Genomic DNA, 27843 nt, shown 5'->3' on the forward strand with positions numbered 1-27843 from the left:
GATATTTTTTTTTTTTTTTTTTTTTTTTTTTTTTTTTGAGACAGAGTTTCACTCTTGTTACCCAGGCTGGAGTGCAATGGCGCGATCTCGGCTCACCGCAACCTCCGCTCCTGGGTTCAGGCAATTCTCCTGCCTCAGCCTCCTGTGTAGCTGGGATTACAGGCACGCGTCACCATGCCCAGCTCATTTTTTGTAGTTTTAGTAGAGACGGGGTTTCACCATGTTGACGAGGATGGTCTCGATCTGTTGACCTCGTGATCCACCCGCCTCGGCCTCCCAAAGTGCTGGGATTACAGGCTTGAGCCACCGCGCCCGGCCCTCTTCTTGATTTTTTTATCCTTCCAAGATTGTTTCTCTATAAGAACACATTTTCTAAAGTTGTTTAATTCTTTTCTTAAATATATTAAGTGGAATATATTAAACTTACTTTGCTTTTTAAAACCTAATTATAATTGGGATGAATCATCTTCGTATTGTTAGGTAGGATGCTAGGAATTTTGATACTTTAAATTTACTGTATTCTCTCTAGACCTGGTGATGACTGGAAAAAGACTTTAAAACTCCCTCCAAAGGATCTAAGAATCAAAACTTCGGTAAGTTGGTTGTAAAATTCTACTAGAATAACGGTGGGGGGAGGTGGGGGTCTTGAAGTAAAATACAGCTGTCCCTTGGATTCTGCAGGAAATTGGTTTCAGGACTATAACACCACTCTTACCCTTCTCTTCTGACCCAGAGAGATAGATATTCAGGCTATGTATTCCCATTTTGTGGATGAGAAAACAAAAGTTGAGAGCAGTTAGTTCTCTTAGCCTATTGTTTTCAACCTGGGAGATTTTTTTTTCCCTGGGGGCATTTAGCAGTTTATAGAAACACGTTTTGCTTATCATCACTGAGGGGATGCTAAAGGACAGCCCTTTACAACAAAGAATTTTGTGGCCCAAAATGTCAGTAGTACTGAGCTTGAAAAACTTGACTTAGCCAAAGATATTTGTAGTTAATGAGTGGTAGAGCTGGGATTTGACTTTATATCTTGTGATTTGCAATTCATGGCATGATACTTGTGTGGAAAAAAAAACACTATTCCACTGTCCTTAGATGACTATCCCAAAGGGCTGGGCACAGTGTCTCACCCCTGTAATCCCAGCACTTTGGGAGGCCAAGGCAGGCAGATCATCTGAGGTCAGAAGTTCTAGACCAGCTTGTCCAACATGGCGAAACCCCATCTCTAGTAAAAATAGAAAAATTAACTGGGCGTGGTGGCAGGCACCTGTAATTCCAGCTATTCAGGAGGCTGAGACAGGAGAATTGCTTGATCCCAGTAGATGGAGGTTGCAGTGAGCCAAGATCATGCCACTGCACTCCAGCCTGGGCGACCGAGCCAGACTCCGTCTCAAAAAAAAATAAAAAGGCTTTCACCAAGTGTCCTTTCCCCAAAACAGCTTTTAAATAGTTTCTGTGTCAAAGTGGGGAGAGTAGTTATTCTTCAGGAAAAGTTGAAATATAGATGACAAGTAATCTGCATATATTTAAGGTTGGGCAGGTAAAGTACTAAAGTCAGATAAGATTTTTTTTTTTTTTTTTTTTTTTTTTTTTTTTTTTTTTTTTTTTTTTGAGACAGTCTGGCTCTGTCCCCCAGGCTAGAGTGAGGTGGTAGGATCTCAGCTCACTGCAACCTCAGTCTCCTGGGTTCAAGCGATTCTCCTGCCTCAGCCTCCCAAGTAGCTGGGACTACAGGTGTGCACCACCAGTCCCACTAATTTTTTATATTTTTAGTAGAGATGGGCTTTCACCATGTTGGCCAGGCTGGTCTCAAATTTCTGACCTCAGGTGATCCACCCGCCTCAGCCTCCCAAAGGATTACAGGGGTGAGCCACATGCCTGGCCCAGATAAATTTTCTTAAACATAGATAAATTTACCACAGGACACAGTGTTGTTTATTCTTTCGCTGTTTCTTTTGTTTGTTTGACTAGGATGTGACCTCCACAAAAGGAAATGAGTTTGAAGATTACTGTTTGAAAAGGGAGTTACTGATGGGAATTTTTGAAATGGGCTGGGAAAAGCCATCTCCTATTCAGGTATGTTTACCCTTCTTATCACATATATAAGGTTATGTGTCAAGTATTAAATGGTTTTCTTTTTATTTTGTGGAAGTAGTATAGTGAACTAACATTTCTCTCTCATGTATACACACCTTTTCTGAAATTTTTAAGGGTAAGCTAGAAAATCATGGCCTTTTACCTCTAAATATTTCAATGTTTATTTCTTAAGAATAGGATATTCTCTTATATAACCACAGTACAGTTACTGTCAATTAACGTTGATAAAATAATTCTATCTCATCTGTCATTCTAATTATTAATTGACCCAAACCTGTCCTTCATAGCAGTTTTTTTCTTCTATACAGCATCCAGTCTAGGGTCAGGCATTACATGTAGTTACATCTCTTAATCGTTAGCATTTCCTTGTTTTCTCTTCTTTTTTGATGTTGACAGATTAAAAATACAGCATACAACCCCTTCCCCCATTCGTCTGTTTTTTTATTGTTTTTTGTTTGTTTGTTTGTTATTTGTGACTGGGTCTTTGCTCTGTCAGCAAGGCTGTAATTCAGTGGCTTGATCTTGGCTCACTGCGGCCTTGACCTCCCAGGCTCAAGTGATCCTCCTTCGTCAGCCTCCTGAGAAGCTGGGATTACAGACATGTGCCATCACACCCAGCTAATTTTTGTATTTTTTGGTAGAGACGAGGTTTTGCCATGTTGTCCAGGCTGGTTCAAACTCCTGGGTTCTCCATAGTGCTAGGATTATAGACATTAGGCACCATGCCTGGCACCCTTTTTTAACTGTGAGAACATTCCCCATTTGGGGATTTTCTGTTATTCCCAAGTAGGTTCAAGTTAGGCATTCTCAGCCAGAATAATGCAGAAATCACATTATGGCTGCCTCAAGGTACCATGTTTGAAGGTGTACATAGTGTCCATTTGTTCCTCTTTGATGATGTTAATGTTGTCTGATTTTTCTGTTGTATGGTTACTGCTCTTTCCTCTCTCACTTGAAACTAATAAGCAATCTGGGGTGCGTTTTAATTTTAAGACCATGAAGATACAATAACACCACTGACACCCTCCTCCTCAAACCCAGTAAGATAGATATTCAGGCTAGGTTATTATTCCCATTTTTGTGGATGAGAAAACAAAAGTTCAGAGCAGTTAGTTCTCTTAGCCTATTGTTTTCAACCTGGGAGAATTTTTCCCCCGGGGGCATTTAGCAATTTGTAGAAATAAGTTTTGCTTGTCATCAATGGGGGGATGCTAAAGGACAGCCCTTTACAACAAAGAATTTTATGGCCCAAAACATCAGTAGTGCTGAGCTTGAAAAAGTTGACTTAGCCAAAGATATTTGTAGCTAATGAGTGGTAGAGCTGAGATTTGACTTTATATCTTGTGATTTGCAATTCATGGCATGATACTTGAGTGAAAAATAACAAAATTTCCCCCTAGTTTTGGCATCCATGCTTGATCTCATCTCTGCCAACGACTGGTTATGATGACTTTGCAATTCTAGCACTCCCTCCGTATTTGGCCCTATAAAGAAGAAGCTTCCTCTCTCAGAATGTCTCCAAAAGAAAAAAAAAAAAAAAGAAACTTCCCTTTTCCCCACCCATATATATCTGTTATCAGTAAATTTTTTTTTTTTTCCAATTTTTTTTTAATTCTAAAAATATCCTAGATCTGGCCAATGTAAGCTCTTTCAAGCTGGTTCCTGTGTTGTTATGATGTGTCCCCTTCATTTTTCTTGAGTACTTTCTTGTTTTTTTTCTTTTTTGGAGATGGAGTCTAGCTCTGTCACACAGGCTGGAGTGCAATGGCATGATCTTGGCTCACTGCAGCCTCACCATCCTTGGTTCAAGTGGTTCTGGTGTCTCAGCCTAATTGCAGGTGCGTGCCACCACACCTAGCTAATTTTTGTATTTTTAGTAGATGCAGGGTTTCACCATGTAGGCCAGGCTGGTCTCGAACTCCCGACCTCAAGTGATTTCGCCCACCTTGTGCTGGGATTACAGACGTGAGCCACTCGGCCCAGCCGCTTTCTTGCTTTTTGACATAACATGATGCCAGGTTTATATTATACCTACCCTGACCCGGTGTTGGCATCTAAGGATCCTTGAGTCTTTTTAGTGTGAAGTAGTGTTAGGGACCAAGACCCCAGGCATTAGATATCCTGTTTGCTACTTGGTTCTTTCACTGGAAAGAGCAAGAAATAAATGCATGTATATACATATCTACACATGTATACACATAAATATAATGTACATATAAACATGCATTATACATAGGCCAGTTTAACAAATGATGACAACACACATACTTAAATTGATGAAATTATTGAATTCAGGGTATGCTAAGGACAGACCCTGTGACATCACCGAGTACTTTTTCATTGAGCCAACATATGTTGAGTGACCTGGAAAGTGGTGGTTTGTTTTGTTTTTTGTCCCCCCGCCCCCCCCCCCCCCAGATTTGAAGTTTGGAAGCCTCCACCTAGATTTCAGAGGAGGAAGTATTTGACCCTGGGGATTCTATGATGAATAAGACAGATATGGTTCCTGGCAGGGCACAGTGGCTCACGCCTGTAATCCCAGCACTGGGAGGCTGAGGTGGGCATATCACAAGGTGAGGAGATCAAGACCATCCTGGCCAACATGGTGAAACCCTATCTCTACTGAAATACAAAAAATTAGCCAGGCATGGTGGCACATATCTGTAGTCCCAGCTACTTGGAAGGCTAAGGCAGGAGAAGTGCTTGAACCTGGGAGGTGGAGGTTGCAGTGAGCTGAGATCGTGCCACTGCACTCCAGCCTGGCGACAGAGCAAGACTCTTGTCTCAAGAGAAAAAAAGAAAAAAGACAAATCTGGTTCCTGTCTTACGGTTTGGAAAGGACAGCTAATTGTACAAATAATTCACCGTAATATGATGGGTACCTTTCTAGTTGGAATTGCATATGTATGTAGTCATTAAAGAAAGATGGGACAACCTGGAAGAATGGATCCATGTTTCAAGCAGAGAATGCTGGGTAGTGATTGCCTGCTAATTTTTCGGATTTTAGTAGAGACGGGGTTTCCTCATGTTGGCCAGGATGGTCTCGATCCCTTGACCTTTGATCCGCCCACCTTGGCCTCCCAAAGTGCTAGGATTACAGGCATGAGCCACCTCACCCAGCCCACTGACATCTTATGAGAGCTCGTTTATGGCAGGAACTGCATCGTTCAACTTTTATCTCTAATACTTAGCACAGTGCCTGTGCTTATTTTAGCGTGCTTTGATGACACTTAGGTAACTCATGTCTACAGGTAAACATGGTGTAGGGAACTACTCAGGTTGAATCCCAGCTCTACTTCTTCCTAAGTTGGTTATTTGGGATCTATCTCTAAGTCTTGGACTCCTGACCTGTACAGTTGAGCTAATAGCATAATACCATAAGGTTGTTGTAAAGGTTAATTGAGATAATTCATATGCTTAGTACAGTGCCTAGTTCATGATAAATGCTCAATAAATGTTATGGGTTATTTTATATAAAAGTTTCAAAAAAAAAAAGGAAATTAGTTAATTTAGGAGATGTAATAAATGTGTTTTTGTTTTTTTGTTTTGTTTTGTTTTGTTTTTGAGATGGAGTTTCGCTCTTGTTACCCAGGCTGGAGTGTAATGGCGCGATCTCAGCTCACCGCAACCTCCGCCTTCTGGGTTCAGGCAGTTCTCCTGCCTCAGCCTCCTGAGTAGCTGGGATTACAGGCACATGCCACCATGCCCAGCTAATTTTTTGTATTTTTAGTAGAGATGGGGTTTCACCATGTTGACCAGGATGGTCTCGATCTGTTGACCTCGTGATCCACCCGCCTTGGCCTCCCAAAGTGCTGGGATTACAGGCTTGAGCCACCGTGCCTGGCCAATAAATGTGTTTTAAAGAGTCTTGCTGAGTTGCCTAGACTGGAGTGCAGTGTCACGATCCTGGCTTACTGCAGCCTCAAACTCCTGAGCTCACGTGATAATCCTGCCCCAGCCTTTTGAGTAAGGATGATAGTGTAGTACCGTCACACTTGGCTACCTTTTTTTTTTTTTCTTTTGGTAGAGTTCAGATCTTGCCATGTGGACCAGGCTGGTCTTGACCCTGGGCTCAAGCAGTCTTCCTGCCTTGGCATCCCAGTGTGTTAGAATTCTAGATGTGAGCCACTGCACTTAGCCCAGTCCACATTCTTAATGGATATTTGCTAATTCCTATTTCTTACCTTGTATTACAGTTTAAAATTGACTTTGTTACTTGTACTCTCAGTGTTGCTATAGCATATAGACAATGAACTCTTCAGCCACTTAACCAGTCTGACATTTAGCTTTTTCTGTAAAGTAGAAATAAGTAATCTCCCTCACAGGATTTTTATTGTGAAGATCAAATGTAATGTAAGACCAAATTTTGAAATAGCAAGGTACTGTATGAATATAGTTTTAGTTATTCAAGATTACCCCTTGTATTGCCTGTTTTTTCCCTACCGTTTTATCCTGGGGATCCATGGAAAGCACAAGATTATGTGTTTCTTAGAATCATTCAGAGTAACAAATCACAAACATTAGGACTTTTGGAACCGAAACAAAATTTACAGAACCGTTAGTAAAAACTTCTTTTCTTTTTTTTGAGACCGAGTCTCGCTCTGTCACCAGGCTAGAGTGCAATGGCGTAATCTTGGCTCACTGCGACCTCTGCCTCCCAGGTTTAAGCGATTCTCCTGCCTCAGCCTCCCAAGTAGCTGGGGCTACAGGCGCATGCCACCATGCCCAGCTAATTTTTGTATTTTTAGTAGAGACGGGGTTTCACCATGTTGGCCAGGATGGTCTCGATCTCTTGACCTTGTGTGAGCCACCATGCCCAGCCTATTTTTTATTTTCATAGATTTTTGGGGAACAGGTGGTGGTTGATTACATGAGTAAATTCTTTTTTGTTTGTTTGTTTTTGTTTTTGTGAGGCAGAGTTTCGCCCTGTCACCCAGACTGGAATGCACTGGTGTGCTTTTGGCTCATTGCAACTTCCACCTCCTGGGTTCAGGTGATTCTCATGCCTTGGCCTCCTGAGTTGCTGGGATTACAGGTGCATGGCAGCATGCCCAGCTAATTTTTGTATTTTTAGTGGAGCCGGGGTTTCACCGTGTTGCCCAGGCTGGTCTTGAACTCCTGACCTCAGGTGATCCACTCTCTTCGGCCTCCCAAAGTACTGGGATTACAGGCATCAGCCACTATGCCCTACCAAGTAAGTTCTTCAGTTGTGATTTCTGAGATTTTGTTACGTCCATCACCCCCCTGATAAAATATAATCTCATGGCAGGCTGTCTTCTAGCATTCTTTACACTCTTTATCTGTCTACTTATTTTTCGTCATTCCCCCCACTCCCTTGCTTCCTAAAAGTATCCATTCTATCATGCTTGGTTTTACAGTTTTGTCTAGGCATTTTTTTTCCCCTGAATATTAAAGCTGTTTTGAAGGGATGTATGTCTTCTGCATTTGAATATTTGTTTGAGATGGAGTTTAGTTGCTGTTTGGGTATGAGATTACTGGAGAATTGTCTGGATGCAGTGGCTCACGCCTGCAATCCCAGCACTTTGGGAAAGCCACGGTGGGCAACTTGCTTAAACCTAGGAATTCGACACCAACCTGAGCAACATGGCGCAAAACCCTGGCTGTACAAAAGTTAGCTGGGCGTGGTGGACATGTAGTCTTAGCTGTTCAGTAGGTTGAGGCTGCAAGTGAGCCAGGATTGTGCCACTGCATTCCAGCCTGGGCAGCAGAGCCAGACCTTGTCTCACACATGCAAAAAAAAAAAAAAAAGGTGGTTGAATAATTAGGTACTTAAAATTATATACTTTCAAAGGAGGTTTTACATTGATAGGCTGGAACAAGATATAATACAGATTGCTCCCACACGTGTTTCTTTGATAGAGCCATCCGTGACCAGTTCTAGGTCTGGATGCTGTGGCCAGTAGAATAACTGCCATTCTAAAGGTGTAGCTTCATAGGAACATAGATTTCTTTGGTAGGCCTATGCATACACTGTTTTTTTCTGCTTAGCATTATTTGAAACTATATTAACTTTGAGGTTATGACTGAGAAAGATGGTCCCTCTCGTTGCTTCCAAACCCTGGGCACACCTTTTGAAGACTTTTGAAAATCTAAGAAGGTGAAGAAGTGAGAGGTAGTTCATTATTTAGGGAAACATGGAAGCTTCTTACTGTGACAACAAAATTTTGTGCCGGGTCAATAAGGATTAATGGTTTAATATTTATAGTTAAGAATTACAGCATTCTGTGACATTTTGAATCCTGTAATAAGTCATTCTTCCTGTTAACAATGGGTTTATTATGACTGAAAGAATTGTTTCCTAAAAACTCAGGGTTTTTTTGTCGTTGGTTGGTTGGTTGGTTTTGATGGAGTTGGGGAGACAGAGTCTTACTTTGTCACACTGGCTGGTCTTGAACTCCTGGCCTCAAGTGATTCTCCTGCCTCAGCCTTCAAAGCGTTGAGATTTACAGGTGTGAGCCACCATCCCCAGCCTCAGTTAGAGATAGTATTAGAATTTACTAACTCTTTCCTAGTAAGCAGGGGGCATCTGTAACAGTCCTTGCTACCTTGTCTGCAGTAACCATGGGATTTTTTTTCTCTTGGAAGCTAAGGTTTGGAAAGTAAGAGGAAGCAGTCAGTTGTAAATGCAGCTAGTTGGGCAATGTTGAGCTTCTGTTGGTACCACACTTTTGTAAAATACCTCTCAATACTAGGAAATTGGAAAGTATACCATTCTTTGATCATCGGCACCAGAAACCAACTTGATCTAACTTAAGCAAAAGGAAATGTATTGGAAAAATATGGGAAATTCACAAGATGGAGAAGGCTAGAGAAACATGCTTGCAAATGCCTAAGAACTGAAATAGCTATGAAGGACTTAGGAAGCTGTAATGGATGCACTATGACAATTTAGATTCTTAGGAGGCAGCATTCCACTGGCCTAGTGTGGGTTATCTGTCTACCATTTGGCTTAGAAAGTTGGTGAGGCTTGGTCTTTTGGGACAGGGGAGAGTGGGGTATGTACTTCCTTAGAAGGGGTGTTACCTACCAAAGGAATACTAATAGAGTAACCAAAACAAACAAATATTCTTCAGTCAGTATCTAAATGCTGCAGTGGAATATGAACTTGGAGACCTAAGGTGGCAGATGTCAGGCCTAAGCTTGTTGGGTTGGTTTTTGGGGGTTTTGTTTTTTTTGGGTAATAGCTTTATTGAGCTGTAAATCACATATCACAAGTTGACAGTGTACAATTTAATGCTTTTTAATGTATTTAGAGTTGTGCAACCATTACCACAATAAATTTTAGAAATATTTTGATCAGCCCCCAAAACATTTTCATCAGCCCCACTGTGACCCCTGTAGCAGTCACACCTCATTTTCCCCCAGCCCTAAGCAACCACTAGTATACTTTGTCATTCTATATTTGCCTATTCTGGACATTTCATATAAATGGAATCACGTGGTTTTGTGTGACCGACTTCTTTCACTTAGCATAATATTTTCCTAGTTCATCTGTGTTGTAGTATGTATCAATATTCCATTCCTTTTTGCTGAATGATATTCCATTGTATGGCTCTACTACTGATTATCCACTGATTACTACTGAATAGATAATCAGTAGTAGAGCCATACAATGGAATATTGTTAAAAATATTAAATAACATTTGGGGTTATTTCCCAAGGACTGAGGATTTAATGTGCTATTTTGTGAAAATCTGAGAAGCAGGAAGGGGATTTAATGAGCTCAACTGTTAATCCATCTGAAAAAACTAACTTGTGATTTTAAATAAAATGGCAGCTACCTTCCACTATGCTCCCCCTGCCCACCCCAGGCTGGAGTGCGGTGGTGAGATCTCAGCTCACTGCAACCTCCGCTCCCCTGGGTTAAAGCGATTTTCCTGCCCCAGCCTCCCGAGTAGCTGGGATTACAGGCGCCTGCCACTGTGCCTGGCTAATTTTTTGTATTTCTACTAGAGATGGGGTTTCATCATCTTGGCCACACTGTTCTTGAACTCCTGACCTCTTGATCCACCTACCTCAGCCTCCCCAAAGTGCTGGGATACTGCACCCGGCCTGTTTTTCCTTTTTATTTTGAGAGAGAGTATTGCTCTTCTCACCCAGGCCGGAGTGCAATGGCCAGATCTCGGCTCACTAGAACCACTGCCTCCCAGGTTCAGGTGATTCTCCTGCTGAGCTCAGCTTCCTGAGTAGCTCAGATTACAGGTGTGTGCCACCACACACCCGGCTGATTTTTGTGCTTTTAGTAGAGATTGGGTTTCACCATATTGGCTAGGCGGTCTTGAACTCCTGACATCGTGATCCTGCCACCTCGGCCTCCCAAAATGCTGGGATTACAATTGTGAGCCACTGTACCTGGACTGCTGTTCCCTTTTTAAAACAGGAACTGCCCCAGCTTTTAACTTACAAAGTTTTATTTTATTTTTAATTATTTATTTTGAGATGGAGTCTGGCTGCCACCAGGCTGGATTGCAGTGGCATAGTCTCAGCTCACTGCGACCTCCACCTCCTGGGTTCAAGCGATTCTTCTGCCTCAGCCTCCCTACTAGCTGGGACTACAGGTGCACACCACCACCCACCTAATTTTTGCATTTTTAGTAAAGATGGGGTTTCACCATATTGGCCAGGCTGCTTTCAAACTCCTGACCTCATGATCTGCCCACCTCAGCCTCCCAAAATGCTGGGATTACAGGTGTGAGCCACCGCGCCGGCTTTTAAGTTACTTTGAATGAAGTTTATACTATTATTTAAAAAAAATACATAGAAGTAACTGGCTATTAAGGATAACGCTGCTATAAAAATTCAGGTGCAAATTTTTGTGTGGAGATGTTTTTATTTCTTTTCCGTATGTATCTAGGATTGCTAGTTAATAAGGTAACTCCGTTGAACTTTTTGAGAAACTGTAAGACTGGTTTGCATCATGGATGTATACATTCCCACTAGCAGTGTATATAAGGGTTCCATTTGCTCCACCTTATTGCCTACATGTTATGTGCAGATATAAGTTCAAATACTGGCTAAAGCATTTCTTGCTTTGTGACCTTGGGCAAAACAACTAATCCTGTTTAGGATCCATTTTGTTGTAAAACGAAGTACCTAACTTGAAAGTTGTACTTAGCACATAGTAACTTTTTTAAAAAAGTTTTAGTTTCCTTCCTCTTTTACCTCCTCCTCAGCAGTTCCTCATAATTTCCTATTGCGTTTCATAGCTTTCTGAACTTGACTTGAATTCTCTTGCTTCATGTTACCTAATCTTCCTGAAAAACACTGGTAACAGGCAGTGTGGATGTGCCGAATTCACTGACTGCTAATCATAATTAGCCATTGTATAGTTCAAAATAGAGTGTTTTAACTTACAGTCTATCACATGTACTTTGTTAAAGACTTTCTTTGAATAGTTTTTGTAGGGTGCATAATCCCTCTCAAAGAGGGCAAAGGAATAGAAGTCAGTGGACTTAATCTAAGTCAGTCAAAAGATCAGCTAAAAAGGAACATTAGGATACCTCCAGTCTAATTCTGTTCTGCCTCACTTCATTGAAAACAAGGTTTACACTTTAAAGAACCTGACCCAGCAAGTCATTATGAGACTGTCAGAGATCACCTATCTTACCTTTTTCAACATGTAGAACTGAGTAGCATACAGGTAGCCTGTTGAAAACTACAGACTACTGGCACCACAGAACCACAAAAGAGAAAACCTGAGGTGACAGGGTAATGGGAGCCCTCTGGAACAACTGGAGATAATGGTTGACTTAAAAAAGGAGGGAAGAAATTTAAACAAAAGGGCTAAAGCCAAGGCTTTCTTCCTTGAATGCTTTATAGACTCTAATTTCAGCTGTAAGAACCAAGACTTTTTTTTTTTTTAAGATAGAGTCTTGCTCTGTTGCCCAGGCCGGAGGGCAGCGGCATGATCTCAACTCACTGCAACCTCCTCTTCCCAGGATCAAGCAATTCTCCTGTCTCAGCCTCCTGAGTAGCTGGAACTACAGGCATGCACCACGATGCCCAGCTAATTTTTGTATTTTTAGTAGAGACGGGGTTTCACCGTGTTGACAAGGCTGGTCTTGAACACCTGACTTCAGGAGATCCACCCACCTCAGCCTCCCAAAGTGCTGGGATTACAGATGTGATCCACTGCACCCGGCCTACCAGTAGCGGTTTTAAGGGATTTTTTTTTTGGGGTTTTTTTTTTTTTGTCGTTAGCCCATGCATAGAAGGAACAAATGTGAGTGACTGTGAATTTGGTTTTTAGTGTTTTAGCTTTAAAAATTAAAAATTCAGGTCAGGCACCGTGGCTCACACCTGTAAATCCAGCACTTTGGGAGACTGAGGCAGGTAGATCATCTGAGCTTAGGAGTTCAAGACCAGCCTGGCCATCGTGGTGAAACCTTGTCTGTACTAAAAATACAAAAATTAGCCAGGTGTGGTGGCACACACCTGTAATCTGAGCTACTTGGGAAGCTGAGGCAGGAGAATCACCTGAACCGGGGAGGTGGTGGTTGCAGTGAGCTGAGATCGGGCCATTACACTGTAGCCTAGGTGACAAGAGCAACACTCTCTCTCAAAAAGGAACAAGAGGCTGGGTGCAGTGGCTCACTGTTGAGTAAGTTCTTTTTCATAACTATACTGATCTACCATTTTGAGGTGAAGTTTTCTATAGTTTGAAGCAGCAAGGGAAAGGAGTCTTTCTTCCTTTTATGAACCATATGGAGGATTTTTAAGAAAAATTACATTTTAAAAGTATTTCTACACAATCAGGAAAGCAACACCAAAAAATAAAAATAAAAAAGTAAAGCCATATATCTAACATTTTTTAAGTGGCCTTTAGAGATGGACAGTCGTCTTTGGAATTTAGATATATAACAAGGGTTTTTTTTTTTTTTTTTTTTTTTTTTTTTTGAGACGGAGTTTCACTCTTGTTACCCAGGCTGGAGTGCAATGGCGCGATCTCGGCTCACCGCAACCTCCGCCGCCTGGGTTCAGGCAATTCTCCTGCCTCAGCCTCCTGAGTAGCTGGGATTACAGGCACGTGCCACCATGCCCAGCTAATGTTTTGTATTTTTAGTAGAGCCGGGGTTTCACCATGTTGACCAGGATGGTCTCGATCTCTTGACCTCGTGATCCACCCGCCTCGGCCTCCCAAAGTGCTGGGATTACAGGCTTGAGCCACCGCGCCCGGCCTGGGTTTTGTTTTTTTTTAAGACTCAGTTTCACTCTTGTCTGTCAGGGTGGAGTGCAAGGGTGCGATCTCGGTTCACTGCAATTTTCGCTTCCTGGGTTCAAGCAATTCTCTTGCCTCAACCTCCCAAGTAACTGGGATTACAGGCGCCTGCCACCACACCTGGCTAATTTTTTTTGTGTATTTTTAGTAGAGATGTTGGCCAGACTGGTCTTGAACATCTGACCTCAGGTGATCCGCCCGCCTCGGCCTCCCAAAGTGCTGGGATTACAGGCGTGAGCCACCACGCCCAGCCTACTTGGTTTCTTATTAAAGAAATAATATGCTAGATTTCATTTGAAATTCAAAGCTCTAGAACCAAGAACTAGGTTCCCAATTATTTGACTACTTTTCTGAGTCTAAGTAAGTGCTGTATAAACCCTTTGTTCCTTGTTATTTGACTACTAGTATCCTGTCCACATCACACTCCCAGTCTTTTTGGCCCTAGTCTTAAATTTACTACCATAAGCAAAACCGTGATAAATAAGGCCCTAAGTCTGTGTTTTTCTTGTTTTGTGATGGGGAATGATAATATTTCTCTGGGAGCAGAAATGTGCTTCGTTCTTTTATTTAATTACAGTTAACTTTGTTATGTAGGAATCACAACATAAACTTTTATAATATAAAAATTTAATTGCTTACAGGAATTTATTTGGGAAAACCGTGAAACAATGTATAAACACCTGTTTTAAAACATCTTTATCTGAAAGGCAATGTCCTAAATGTTTATCATGCTTTTAGTTTTTAAAATGAAAAGGGGAGGGCCTTATAAGAAAAAAACTGTTTTTTTCCCCCCAAACTTGTGAAGAACAGTTTCTAGGCCTAAATATGTTTACTATAATGCTAAAAGTTGCAGCAGTTGCTGCTGCTTATATAAGCTGTTGACATTGTCTTTTGTAGTCTTTTATGACCAAGGCATAAACATGGCTTTCATCCTAACTAGTTTGGGTTAGGGTTCAATACTGTGCCCAAACACCAACAGATCTGTTTGACCTTTAATAGAAGTCTTAGTACCACTGTTTTCTATTTTTAGCCAGTTTATAAAACCTTGACCAATTGATAGAGTCTTGGTAGTTATTCTGTTTGTCTCTGAAATGCAATGATGTCATTGGATCATTATATTAGGTTTTAGAATTAGAAGTGAGAAGACAAATTTCCTCCCCCCCCCTTCTTCCCTTCCTCCTCTTTTCTTTTCGTTCCTTCCATCTGTCCGTGCATCCCCCTCTGTTGCCCAGGCTACAACTACACCTTCTGTTCAGTGATGCAATCTCAGCTCACTGCAACCTCCACCTCCTGGGTTCAAGCAATTCTCCTGCCTCAGCCTCCTGAGTAGCTAGGACTACAGGCGCACACCACCACATCCAGCTAATTTTTGTATTTTTAGCAGAGACAGGATTTCACCGTGTTGGCCAGGCTGTCTCGAGCTCCTGATCTCAGGTGATTGCCTGCCTGGGCATGATTACAGACAGGGGCCACCAAGCCTGGCTGAGAAGGCAGATTTTAATTGTCTAGCTATCTGGCCTGTAAAGTTAAGTTGGAGGTGGCAGAATGTTTTTGGTTTTTTTTCTCTGTTTGAATTTTGCTGTAAGGTAGAGAATTAGAAAAAAAAAAGAAATCAGAGGTTTAGGACCTTAATTCTTTTCATAGGAAATATTCTCTCAACATATATTGTCTCCTAATACCCTAATCAATCTTAGAGCCCATTGTTGAGTGACTGGCCTGTCTTCAGGACCAGGGCATTCTCTTAGGTGTTTTGCTTTCTTATTGTTTGTGCCTGTTCTTTTAATTTCTCTTTCGTATATGTCTATTTATTTTCCAGTAACTTTTGAGAATCCTTTGCTATTGTCTGGGAAATTTAAGTTAGTATGAAGTACTTTTATCTTTTGCAAAGTACATAGCAAAGTAACCCAAATGTGAAAATGGGACATCACTTTCAGTGATGTGACTATAGATTGAGGTAACTGTAATAGAATTGAATCCTCAGTAGAGAGCACATTTCAGAACAGAGAAATAGGCTATAAAGACAGACATTGGAGGTTTACTTATTATGTAAATAAATGACGAATAGGACTGGAGGTTAAACTTTCCCAGCCTATTTGTATTTTGTTGCAGGGATGAGGTTTCAAGCTACAATTTTTCACTGTGGTCAAATTGGTTTGCTAGTCTCAATATATAGTCCTACCTTGGAATTGTTTTTGCTTTTTACTTCAAAAAAAAATTTTTTTTTTTTTTTTTTGAGACGGAGTTTCGCTCTTGTTGCCCAGGCTGGAGTGCAATGGCGCGATCTCGGCTCACCGCAACCTCCGCCTCCTGGGTTCAGGCAATTCTCCTGCCTCAGCCTCCTGAGTAGCTGGGATTACAGGCACGAGCCACCATGCCCAGCTAATGTTTTGTATTTTTAGTAGAGACGGGGTTTCACCATGTTGACCAGGATGGTCTCGATCTCTTGACCTCGTGATCCACCCGCCTCGGCCTCCCAAAGTGCTGGGATTACAGGCGTGAGCCACCGCGCCCAGCTTACTTCAAAAATTTTTGTCGAGATGGGGTCTAACCACCTTGCCTAGGCTGGTTTCAAACTCCTAGGCTCAAGTGATCCTTCTGCTTTGGCCTTCCATAGTGCTGGGAATATAGACATGAGCCACTGTGTCTGGCCATCTTTTTTTTTTTTTTTTTTTTTTTGAGCTAAGATCTCAGTTTTTCAGACTGGAGTACAGTGGTGCAATCATGGCTCACTTCACCCTTAGCCTCCTGGCTTAACCTCTCAAGTAGCTAGTACTGCAGACATGCACCACCACACACAGCTAATTTTTGTAATTTTTGTAGAGTTGGGGTTTTTCCATGTTGCCCAGGCTTGTGTTGAACTCCTGGGCTCAAGTGATCCCCGCCACCTCTGACTCTCAAGTGTGCTACAATTACAGGCATAAGCTGCTGTGCCTGGCCTTTTTTCCCATTTTTATTTGAAGGAAGCTTTGCTTTTGTCTGTATTTTCAAGTGCTATTTATGGGTCAGCCTGAGTTCCTCCACTTTCTTTGTTTTCCTTGGACACACGTGTACACAGTTTTTATGACATTGGGTTACAATTTAAAATTCTGTGAGCAGTTCTGGTAAATACTGGTTTGTAATGATGTTGATGTTGACTGGTCCTGCTGATTTACTTGGATCTCTGCTATTCATGTAGAATTCAAATATAGGATACTTAAAGCAGTGCCGAAAGAGGTATCCTTCTGTGTATTTCAGAGAGGAATTTGCTTGTGTACTAAATTCACAATTAATTTTGTATTGTCTCTTTTAGGAGGAGAGCATTCCCATTGCTTTATCTGGTAGGGATATCTTAGCTAGAGCAAAAAATGGAACAGGCAAGAGCGGTGCCTACCTCATTCCCTTACTTGAACGGCTAGACCTGAAGAAGGACAATATACAAGGTTAGTTGAATAAAAGTTTATTTTTAAACTAAAAATGTGAGTTTCAGCCTTGGAGCTATATGTAGAAGATATTCCTTTTTTTAGTCAGAATTTGTATTATCTAAAATTTGTATTCTTTCTTTTCAGGTTTTTTTTTGTTTTGTTTTTGTTTTTTTGGCCTGATGATGGTCTTCTAAAAATGATTCCCAGTTTTTTAGAGATTTCTAGTTATCAGTATTTTTATATGATACACAGTTTTGACAGCATTCCAGTGAGATAGGCAAAATAAGTATTAGTGCCCTATAGATAGGAAAGCTGAGGCTGGACACAGTGGCTCACAGCCTGTAATCCCAGCACTTCGGGAGGTCAAGGTGGGTGGATAACCTGAGGCTGGGTGTTTGAGACCAGCCTGGCCAACATTGCAAAACCCCATCTCTACTAAAAATACAAAAATTAGCTGAGGATGGTGGCACACACCTGTAATCCCAGCTGCTTGGAAGCTGAGGCACAAGAGTCACTTGAACCCAGGAGGTGGAGGTTGCAGTGAGCCAAGATTATGTCACTGCACTCCAGCCTGGGTGACAGAGTGACACTCTCTCTCAAAAAAAAAAAGAAAAAGGACAGTTCAGATCATGAGAGGTTTAATTAGTTGACATTGCTGCTTATAAACTGTAGAACTATTTCTTGTGGCAGATGAGTGTTACCACAATTCCTTGTAGAAACATGAACTTCTGTTTAAAGGCGTGGGTTCTAGGATTTTAAGAGCCTAGGCAGTGCGGAATAGTTTTCATACTTACATTCAGCATAAGTTAATAGAATTAGGATTTCACCTCTGAAACTTTACATACGTTTTTAGCTTTTTTGAGCTTTCTTGATGTGTAATTATCATTTCTTCCTACTTACATATGATGTAGATACAACCTGGGTAGCAGGAGTTTCCTACTTATGTATTTTAGACTGGTGACTCTGACTCAAATGTAGTTGGGGCTCTTAGAAAGATAATAAACTTTGAGCTAATAGTTGCCAACTCAACCTGCTAAAAGTTTGTAATTAAGAAGTGTGTTGGCCATGTGTGGTGGCTCAGGCCTGTAATCCCAACACTTTGGGAGGCCGAGGCAGGCAGATCACCTGAGGTCAGGAGTTTGAGACCAGCCTGGGCAACATGGTAAAACCTCGTCTCTGCTAAAAATATAGAAATTAGCTGGGTGTGGTGGTGTGTGCTGTAGTCCCAGCTACTTGGGAGGCTGAGGCAGGAGTATTGCTTGAACCTGGGAGATGGAGGTTGTAGTGAGCCGAGGTCGTGCCACTGCACTGCAGCTTAGGTGACAGAGTGAGGCTCTGTCTCAAAAAAAAAAAAAAAAAAAGGATATGTTGGCTCATGCCTATAATCTCAGCACTTTGGGAGGCCAAGGCAGGAGGATCACTTGGAGTCAGGAGTTAGAGACCAGCCTAGCCAACATGGTGAAACCCCATCACTACTAAAAATACAAAAAATTATCTGGGAATGGTGGTAGGTGCCTGTAATCCCAGCTACTCGGGAGACTGAGGCAGGAGAATCGCTTGAATTTGGGAGGCAGAGGTTGCAGTGAGCTGAGATGGCGGTGAGCCGAGATGGCGTCACTGCACTCTATCCTGGGCAACAGGGCAAGACTGTCTCAGAAAAACAAAAATGAGGCCAGGCACAGTGGCTCACGCCTGTAATCCCAACACTTTGGGAGGCCAAGGTGGGCGGATCACCTGAGGTCAGGAGTTCAAGACCAGCCTGGCCAACATGGAGAAACCCCATCTCTTTTTAAAAACAAATAAAAGATGAAAAAGAAGAGTGTAATATTTACATGGCAGTATTGCTGAGTGAAAGTCTAAATCTGGAATACTGTAATTGGCTTGGGTTTTTTTTGTTTTTTTGAGACAAGAGTCTTGCTCTGTCTCCCAGTCTGGAGTGCAGTGATGCCATCTTGGTTCACTGCAACCTCCACCTTCCGGATTCAAGTGATTCTCTTGCCTCAGCCTCTTGAGTAGCTGGGATTACAGCCACGTGCCACCACACTCAGCTCTTTTTTGTATTTTTATTAGAAATGGGGCTTCACCATGTTGGTCAGGCTGGTTTCCAACTCCTGACTTCAGGTGATCTGCCTGTCTCCGCCTTCCGAAGTGCTGGGATTTCAGGCGTGATCCACCACTCAGTAAGGGGTAGCATTTCTATAGCTTCTTAAATTTTGTAAATACAGTGTGTAACGTGTTCTACCTCGCCCCATATTTTCTCTGTTCCTTGGTATTTTTCAGCAATGGTGATTGTTCCCACTAGAGAACTTGCTCTACAGGTCAGTCAAATTTGCATCCAGGTCAGCAAACACATGGGAGGGGCCAAAGTGATGGCAACCACCGGAGGAACCAATTTACGAGATGACATAATGAGGCTTGATGATACAGGTAAGAAATCATTACTGAAAGGTAGCGTAGCTTTCTGTAATGTTAGTCACAGTATTTCAGTAAATTATTAAAAAATTGTTTTTAAGAGTTAAGGAACAGAAACACTGCAGTAAAAAAAAAATAAAGGAAATGACTATTGCACTAAAGCGAAAAAGACACATTTATAGGCTGGGCACAGTGGCTCATGTCTGTAATCCCAGCACTTTGGGAGGCCGAGGTAGGCAGATCACCTGAGGTCGGGAATTCCAGACCATCCTGACCAACATGGAAAAACCCCGCCTGCACTAAAAGTACAAAAATTAGCTGGGCATAGTGGCACTTGCCTGTAATCCCAGCTACTAGAGAGGCTGAGACGGGAGAATCACTTGAAGCCAGGAGGCCGAGGTTGCAGTGAGCCAAGATGTCGCCATTGCACTTTAGCCTGGGCAACAAGAGCGATACTCTGTCTCAGGAAAAAAAAAAAAATTATGGTAATTGAAAAAGATGTTTGACTTTATTAGTAATTGCCTTATTAGCAAGTTTATAGTAATTTTTTCTGTTTAATTAATAAAGCTAAAAATATTAGACGATACTGTGAGTTTGTAGAGAAATAGGCTGCCTTGTAAACATGGGATATAAACTGATAAGATGTCTATCATGGACAATTTGGCAGTATATTTTAAAATTATAAATGTGTATTTTTAAGAATCTTTCCTGAAGAAAAAAGTTGGGTAAATTCAGGGCAGTATGTACGAAGTTGTTTACTATGGGGTGGTTTGTAATGCTGATTTGATAAATACATTGAGGTATAGTCTGAATAGGATTCTACATAGTCATTAAAGAGGGAAATTGATCTGTATTCATTTTCATGAAGACGTTTCACGATACTTTACTGAGTGGAAAAAGATAACAAAGCAGCAAGAATGATATAATTTATATAAAATTATATCTAGATTCTAGTCAGAATACTAGATATGATTATGTGATGTAGTCTTTGTATTGTATAGTTTGTATGTTTGTTTTTTGGAGACGGAGTCTTACTCTGTTGCCACACTGGAGTTCAGTGGTGCAATCTCAGCTCACTACAACCTCCGCCTTCCAGGTTCAAGCGATTCTGCTGCCTAAGCCTTCTGAGTAGCTGAGATTACAGGCACCCACCACCATGCCCAGCTAATTTTTTGTATTTTTAGTAGAGACGGGGTTTCACCATGTTGACCAGGATGGTCTCGATCTCTTGACCTTGTGATCCACCCGCCTCGGCCTCCCAAAGTGCTGGGATTACCGGCGTGAGCCACCGCGCCCGGCCAATTTTTTGTAGTTTTAGTAGAGATGAGGTTTCACCATGTTGGCCAGGATGGTCTTGATCTCTTGACCTCATGATCCACCCGCCTCGGCCTCCCAGTATACAGGAATTACAGGCCTGAATCACCGCGCCCGGCCGTATTGCAGTTTTAAAAAATGATTGTCTTGTTTGATCCTTTTAACTTGGAAGGCTTTGAAGTACTTTGAAGACCACTGCATTAGATTAGAGGCATTGCTATTGTTTCAGAAGCCTGTTGTGCCTTCTGTTATTCATTGGGAATTGTCCTAAGACGAGAAAGTATGCCTCTTGTTGGAAGCAGGTGATTTGGGAAGCTGTAGCCCACCCAATGTAGAGTGAAACAAACAAGTATTTTTTAACCATCCTGTGGTGAAATGGAAGTCTTTATACTAAAACACATCTTTGTGCCATTTTCTGTTATTCCCACCTCTGTAACACAACAGTGTTCCTTTTTTTTATTTTTTTTTGAGACAGTGTTGCCCAGTCTGGAGTGCAGTAGCATGATCTTGGCTCACTGAAACCTCCAACTGTAAGGTTTTAAGTAACTCTCCTGTCTCAGTCTCCTAGGTAGCCGAGATTACAGGCTCCCACCACCACACCCGGCTAATTTTTGTATTTTAAATAGAGACAGGGTTTCACCACGTTGGCCAGGCTGGTCTCAAACTCCTGACCTCATGTGATCCACCTGCCTCACCTCCCAAAGTGCTGGGATTACAGGCATGAGCCACTGTACCCGGCCTAATGTTTCTGATACAAGATAGTCATGTGCTGCATAACAACGTTTTGATCAGTGACCGACTGCATGTAGGTCGGTGGTCCCATAAGATTATTATGGAGCTATACAGTCGAGTAAGCGATACCATCTGGGTTTCTCACATAGCAATGCATTTCTCAGAATTAATCATTAAGCAACTCAGGACTATATATGGTAAACCTTTACATTATCCCTTTTGCCCAAATTAAAATTAATGAGAATATATGTTTTCTAAATCTTGTGTAGTGCACGTGGTGATTGCTACCCCTGGGAGAATCCTGGATCTTATTAAGAAAGGAGTAGCAAAGGTTGATCATGTCCAGATGATAGTATTGGATGAGGTAATATCTCTACATTTGGCATTATACTATTCTGTACTTTTTCTGTGCTTTGCCTATAACTGCCAGAGAATGAAGCAAAAGCTGCTCGTGTTTATAATCTAATAAGCATGTAAATGGTCAGTTTAAATTAATTTGCTTGTAAAATGTGTTTTACCCATCAGAGGCAGTAGATTATAGGCATTCATTGGGATTCAGCATTTTGTCTCTTTCTTAGAGATGCCAGAGGTTAGGTTTTATTTTAATTTTTAAGGAATGGCTGAATAACCTCAAAGCCAAGTTAATTCTAGGTCTCTTTCTACTCAGTGATTTTTAAAAGCATGTAATATATATTCTGTCTTCTCATTTTGTGCATACCACTTGGTATTGTTTGGGTTTTGGTCTCTGTTAAATGTATTATCCCACCATGTTGTAAATGCCTTTTTAAAGAACTTATTAAAATCTGTAGTCCTGCAGTGTAGCCATGTTTTGTGCAGGTACAGATGGTCCTTGACTTATGATGGTTCACTTTACAGCTTTTCAGTGAAAGTGATATGCTTTCCTTAGAAACCGTACTTTGAATTTTTAAGTTTGATATTTTTCCTAATTAGTAATATACTGTAAACTGCAGCTCCCAGTCAGCCACATGATCATTGAGGGTAGACAGCCAATACACTATGGTATACAATATTGTCAGGTGATTTTGCCCACCTGTAAGCTAAGGTAAGTGGATATCTACATAATGTAGTAACTACCTTAATTAGCACGTTAAAGGGAGGCTGGGCTAAGTGATGATGTTCAGTTGGTTTGGGCAATATTTTCAACTTAGGTTGAGTTTATCAGAACATAATCCCATTGTAAGTCAAGGAGCATCTGTAGTATATCAGTGTTATTAATATTTTGACATGAGGTATTTTTCACATTTGGTTTGTGTTTTATTATTATTATTTTGAGACAGAGACTCACTCTGTCACTCAGATTATAGTGGCATGATTTCAGCTCACTGCAGCCTCTGCCTCCCGGCTTCAGGTGATTCTCATGCCTCAGCCTCCTGAGTAGCTGAGATTACAAATGTGTACCACGACAACTCAGCTAATTTTTGTATTTTTAGTAGAATTGAGGGTTTCGCCATGTTGGCCAGGCTGGTCTTGACTTCCTGACCTCAGGTGATTCTCCTGCCTTCCCCTCTACCTCCTGAAGTGCTAGGGTTACAGCCGTGAGCCACCAGCCTGGCCTAGTTTGGGTTTTAGGTAACATAATTTAATTCAAATCAGGCTTTTGTCTTTAAGTAGTGAGAGATAACATTTATTAATCACTGTTTACCAGCACTAAGTGCTTTACATGTTTTTTCATTTAATTTTTACAACAAACCTATAATGTAGACATCCAAATTTTAATTTGCTTATAAAACATGTTTTATACTTCAGATGCAGTAGATAGGCATTCATAGGAATTCAGCTTTTTGTCTTTTTATTACAGATGCTGGAGTTTAATTTTTAAGTAGAGGAGTGGCTGAATAAACTGAAAGCCAAGTTTTTTCTAAGTCTCTGTAAAGTAGTTACTACATTATGTAGACATCCAAATTCTAGTTTTATAATTTTACATTTGTAGAACTGAAGTACATTCTGTAACATTCCCACACAGCTAAGTAATGAAGGAGGCAAGATTTGAACCTGGCAGTTTAGCTCCAGAACACCTGTATGTTTTCTTTCTTTTTTTTTTTTTTTTTTCCTGAGACAGAGTCTCACTCTGTCGCCCAGGCTGGAGTGCAATGGCACGATCTCGGCTCACTGCAACTTCTGCCTCCCAGGTTCAAGTGATTCTCCTGCCTTAGCCTCCCAAGTAGCTGGAATTACAGGTGTGTGCCACCATGCACAGCCAAGTTTTGTATTTTTAGTACAGACAGGGCTTCACCGTATTGGCCAGGCTGGTCTTAAACTCTTGACCTCAGGTGATCCGCCCTCCTTGGCCTGCCAAAGTGCTAGGATTACAAGCATGAGCCACCACACCCAGCCTCGGAAGCCATACTTGTAAACACTATACCATATTACCTCTTTAATGAGAATCATCACATTAAAATTCTATTGTAGAGCTGGGTACGGAGGTATATGCCTTTAGTCCTAGCTACTCAGTAGACTGAGGCAAGAGGATCACTGGAGTCCAGGACGTGCAGACGGAAGTGAGCTGTGATTATGCCACTGCACTCCAGCCTGGGTGACAGTGAAATGTTGTCTCTAGGAATAAATTAATTAATTAAATTCTGTTTCAGAAAGTGGAGTTTTATCTGCAGTGTAGATTGTTTTTTCCCTAGAAGATAGGCATTATAGATTTTGCCCCTTTCTGAATATTTGACTCTGCAGTGTGGGAGAGAATTTATTGTATTCAACCAGAAACATTTCATGGATGCTTTTGTTGGATGATGTCTTATTCTTTGACCATGTATTACATACCCAAGTCCTTAGACATTATTTTATTGTTTTTAAAATTGTCTTTTCTTTATGCTACAGGCAGATAAGTTGCTGTCACAGGATTTTGTGCAGATAATGGAGGATATTATTCTCACGCTACCTAAAAACAGGCAGATTTTACTATATTCCGCTACTTTCCCTCTTAGTGTACAGAAGTTCATGGTGAGTATAAATCTGTACTTGGAATCGGTGCCATCCTGTGTGGCCTATGAGTATGCTTTATTTGCAATTACATCTTCCTATCTGTGAATATACTTTATGCTAATTATTTCAAGCCTTTGGCTTTTTCTTCAGTTGATCAATTAAAGATTCGTTGTATTGGCCGGGCGCGGTGGCTCAAGCCTGTAATCCTAGCACTTTGGGAGGCCGAGGCGGGTGGATCACAAGGTCAAGAGATCGAGACCATCCTGGTCAACATGGTGAAACCCCGTCTCTACTAAAAATACAAAACATTAGCTGGGCATGGTGGCACGTGCCTGTAAGCCCAGCTACTCAGGAGGCTGAGGCAGGAGAATTGCCTGAACCCAGGAGGCGGAGACTGCGGTGAGCCGAGATCGCGCCCTTGCACTCCAGCCTGGGTAACATGAGTGAAACTCCGTCTCAAAAAAAAAGAAAAAAAAAAAAAAGATTTTTTTTAAAAAAATTTCTTTTTTTTTTTTTTTTTTTTTAAATTTTTCATACACAAACTGAAACATCTGTCTCACAATTTGATTAGGGCACTTAATTTGTATCTGCATTGGCCACCAGTCATCATCAACTGTGCAATCTAAAAACCACTCACAAGCTGCCTGACTGTTATTAAACTGTTTGGTTAACAGTTCAATCCACTGAAGCATTGTGGGCTTTTCTTTTGAATGAATGTCTCTAGGACAAAGGAAGTGCTTAACTTTGCTGTCATTAGGGACACAGCTTTATGATCTGGTAATGTATTGGGAAAATTAACTGACTTTTTAAGAAAGTTGTAATAGTGGCTGGGTGCGGTGGCTCACACCTGTAATCCTAGCACTTTGGGAGGCCGAGGTGGCTGGATCACCTGAGGTCAGGAGTTCAAGACCAGCCTGGCCATCATGGTAAAACCTCATCTTAAAAAAATAGTAAGAATTTTAAAAAAAAAAGAAGAAGAAGAAAGTTATAATAGTAACTTGATTAAATTCCTCGTCTTTCACTTAGTTTTTGGTGTCAAGATGGCATAGCCATTGATGCTAGGTTAATTGATTACAGTATTATTCTATATACGAAACAGAGATTGAGTATCCTAAACTGAAATCCAAAATGTCAGAATTTGAAACCTTTTGAGTCACCAATATGATGCTGAAAGGAAATGTTCTTTGGATTTTGAATTTTCAAATTAAGGATGCTCAGTCAGTAAGTACAATGCACATATTCCAAACCTAGAAAAAAAATTAAAACCTGAAACACTTCTGATGCTAAGCATTTTGGATAAGGAATACTTAACCTATAGTAACTTCGCTGCATTTTTGAGATCTTACGTCTTACTGGCCTGCTTTTGTCAGGCCAGGTGTGGTGGCTCATACCTGTAATCTCAGCACTTTGGGAGGCCAAGCCAGGCAGATCATGAGATCAGGAGTTCGAGACCAGCCTGGCCAACATGGTGAAACCCCGTCTCTACTAAAAATATAAAAATTATCCTGGTGTGATGGCATGTGCCTGTAATCCCAGCTACTCAGGAAGGCTGAGGCAGGAGAACTGCTTGAACCTGAGAGGTAGAGATTGCAGTGAGCCAAGATTGCACCATTGCACTCCAGCCTGGGTGACAGAGCAAAATTCCATCTTGGGGGGAAAAAAAATTCTATCATGACAGATCATATATTTTGTTTTGAAGAGTTGCATCCCTTACAGCAAGAGTTTATCAGAGAGAAATGTATAGGGAATATTTGGAATTTGATATAAACTGCTTTCATTTAAGAATAAGAATAAGACTCTTTTTTGTTTGCTTGTTTTTGTTTGTTTGTTTTTTAGAATTCCCATTTGCAGAAACCCTATGAGATTAACCTGATGGAGGAACTAACTCTCAAAGGAGTAACCCAGTACTACGCATATGTAACTGAGCGCCAAAAAGTACACTGCCTCAACACACTTTTCTCCAGGGTAAGAAGTAGGCTTCTGCTATTGAATATTATCTATCATTTAATCCCAGTAAAACAGATGATTTCATCAATTTTCCCACCATCTTCACTATATAAAAGTTCATAGTGTTTCCGGCTGGGCACAATGGCTCATGCCTATAATCCCAGCACTTTGGGAGACCGGGGCAGGTGGATGACAAGGTCAGGAGTTTGAGACCAGCTTTGCCAATATGGTGTAACCCCGTCTCTACTAAAACCCCAAAAATAGCTGGGTGTGGTAGCAGCACGTATCTGTAATCCCAGGTACTTGGGAGGCTGAGGCTAGAGAATTGCTTGAACCCAGAAGGGGGAGGTTGCAATGAGCCGAGATCTTGCCATTGCACTCCATCTCCGGGCGACAGGGTAAGATTTCGTCTCAAGCGGAAGAAATAAAAAAACGATTTTAAAAAAAGTTCATAGTGTTTCCTAAAAGGTAATTTTAGTGGTTGACCTAAACTTGATAATTAAATGATTAACAAGTCGCAGATACTTTCGAATTGTTTCTAAAATACTTTGATTTTTATTAGGTTAATCCTCATTATTTACAGATTTCATATTTGTGAATTAGCTTAGTCACTAGAATTTATTTGTAACTCCAGAATTAATACTCAGGGCACTTTAGCTGTCATTTGTGGGCATGTGCAATGTGATGAAGAGTTTGAGTCACCTGACACACACATTCCCAGCTGAGGTTGAAGAAGGCAATGCTGTGTCTTGTTTTAGCTCTCATACTGTGAACAAGTGTCCTTGTTCACAGTATGGGCCATGTTTTTCAAGTGTTTATTGCTGAATTCACTGTTTTAATTGGCCCCTACACATGGTGCTGAAATGCTGCCCAGTGCTAGTGGGCATTGGTTGTGACTAAATTAAAGAAGGTTTTCTTGGCCATGTGCAGTGGCACATGCATGTAATCACAGCACTTTGGGAGGCCGAGGCGGGCAGATCATCTGAGGTCAGGAGTTGGAGACCAGCCTGGCTAACATGATGAAACCCTGTCTCTACTAAAAATACCAAAAAATTAGCCGGGCGTGGTGGCAGTCACCTGTAATCCCAGCTACTCAGGAGTCTGAGGCAGGAGAATCACTTGAACCCAGGAGGTGGAGGTTACAGTGAGAGCCAAGATTGTGCCATTACACTCCAGCCTGGGCAACAAGAGTGAAACTCTGTCTCAAAAAAGAAAAAAAAAGAGGTACTCTTAAATGGAAACACATAAAATATAGCTACCTGGAATAAGATAATCAGTTGTGTTACTCTCATTGACAGTTATGTGGCCCTTAAGAAATATACTCTAACACAATAAAACTTAGACATTATTATCTTGCATCTACTAAATAAAAAGTATTTACAGTTTTTACAACTTACTATCTCTCTCATCTCAAGAGATTCTAAGTTTTAGACCATGCTAATATTTCTCGTTTCTCATTAGTGTTTTCAAGATTTGGCAAACCAGATGAAGTTTTTATTTCTCTGTCTCATGCTTATTTTTTCTGTGATCAGCTTCAGATAAACCAGTCGATCATTTTCTGTAACTCCTCTCAGCGAGTTGAATTGCTAGCCAAGAAGATTTCTCAACTGGGTTATTCTTGCTTCTATATTCATGCTAAAATGAGGCAGGTGAGTATAAAACTAGAACTTGCACAAATTTAACAAGAAATCTCTTTTTTACTTGGTTTTAATGTACTTCCAAATGTCCTGAGTTTAAGAATAAACTGTT

At 41.2% G+C, this 27843-nt stretch overlaps 1 protein-coding gene and 1 long non-coding RNA gene across 5 annotated transcripts in view; one reads left to right on the forward strand and one right to left on the reverse strand.

The window, feature by feature from the left end:
- DDX6 (DEAD-box helicase 6) overlaps positions 1-27843 on the forward strand; it is a 51120-nt gene that overhangs the window by 8596 nt on the left and 14681 nt on the right. For all 3 annotated transcript variants that reach the window (XM_032285283.1, XM_032285281.1, XM_032285280.1), the window contains exons 3-10: positions 530-593; positions 1972-2076; positions 16626-16755; positions 19018-19164; positions 21465-21559; positions 24043-24165; positions 25984-26112; positions 27627-27743. In XM_032285283.1, coding sequence (XP_032141174.1) covers positions 530-593; positions 1972-2076; positions 16626-16755; positions 19018-19164; positions 21465-21559; positions 24043-24165; positions 25984-26112; positions 27627-27743 — 910 coding nt within the window. The remainder of the gene's footprint in view (positions 1-529; positions 594-1971; positions 2077-16625; positions 16756-19017; positions 19165-21464; positions 21560-24042; positions 24166-25983; positions 26113-27626; positions 27744-27843) is intronic.
- Positions 3824-15811, reverse strand: LOC116556190. 2 transcript variants are annotated; one of them, XR_004270881.1, is made up of 3 exons: positions 15797-15811; positions 7429-7431; positions 3824-3912 (listed from the first exon to the last, which is right to left on the reverse strand). It is a non-coding gene; the product is annotated as an uncharacterized LOC116556190 (long non-coding RNA). The 2 variants fall into 2 exon arrangements; XR_004270880.1 differs by lacking the exon at positions 15797-15811 and adding an exon at positions 10130-10144.

This window comes from Sapajus apella, unplaced genomic scaffold (genome assembly GCF_009761245.1).
Source record: "Sapajus apella isolate SASKATOON/1434 unplaced genomic scaffold, GSC_monkey_1.0 scaffold16, whole genome shotgun sequence".
Classification (NCBI taxonomy): domain Eukaryota; kingdom Metazoa; phylum Chordata; class Mammalia; order Primates; family Cebidae; genus Sapajus; species Sapajus apella.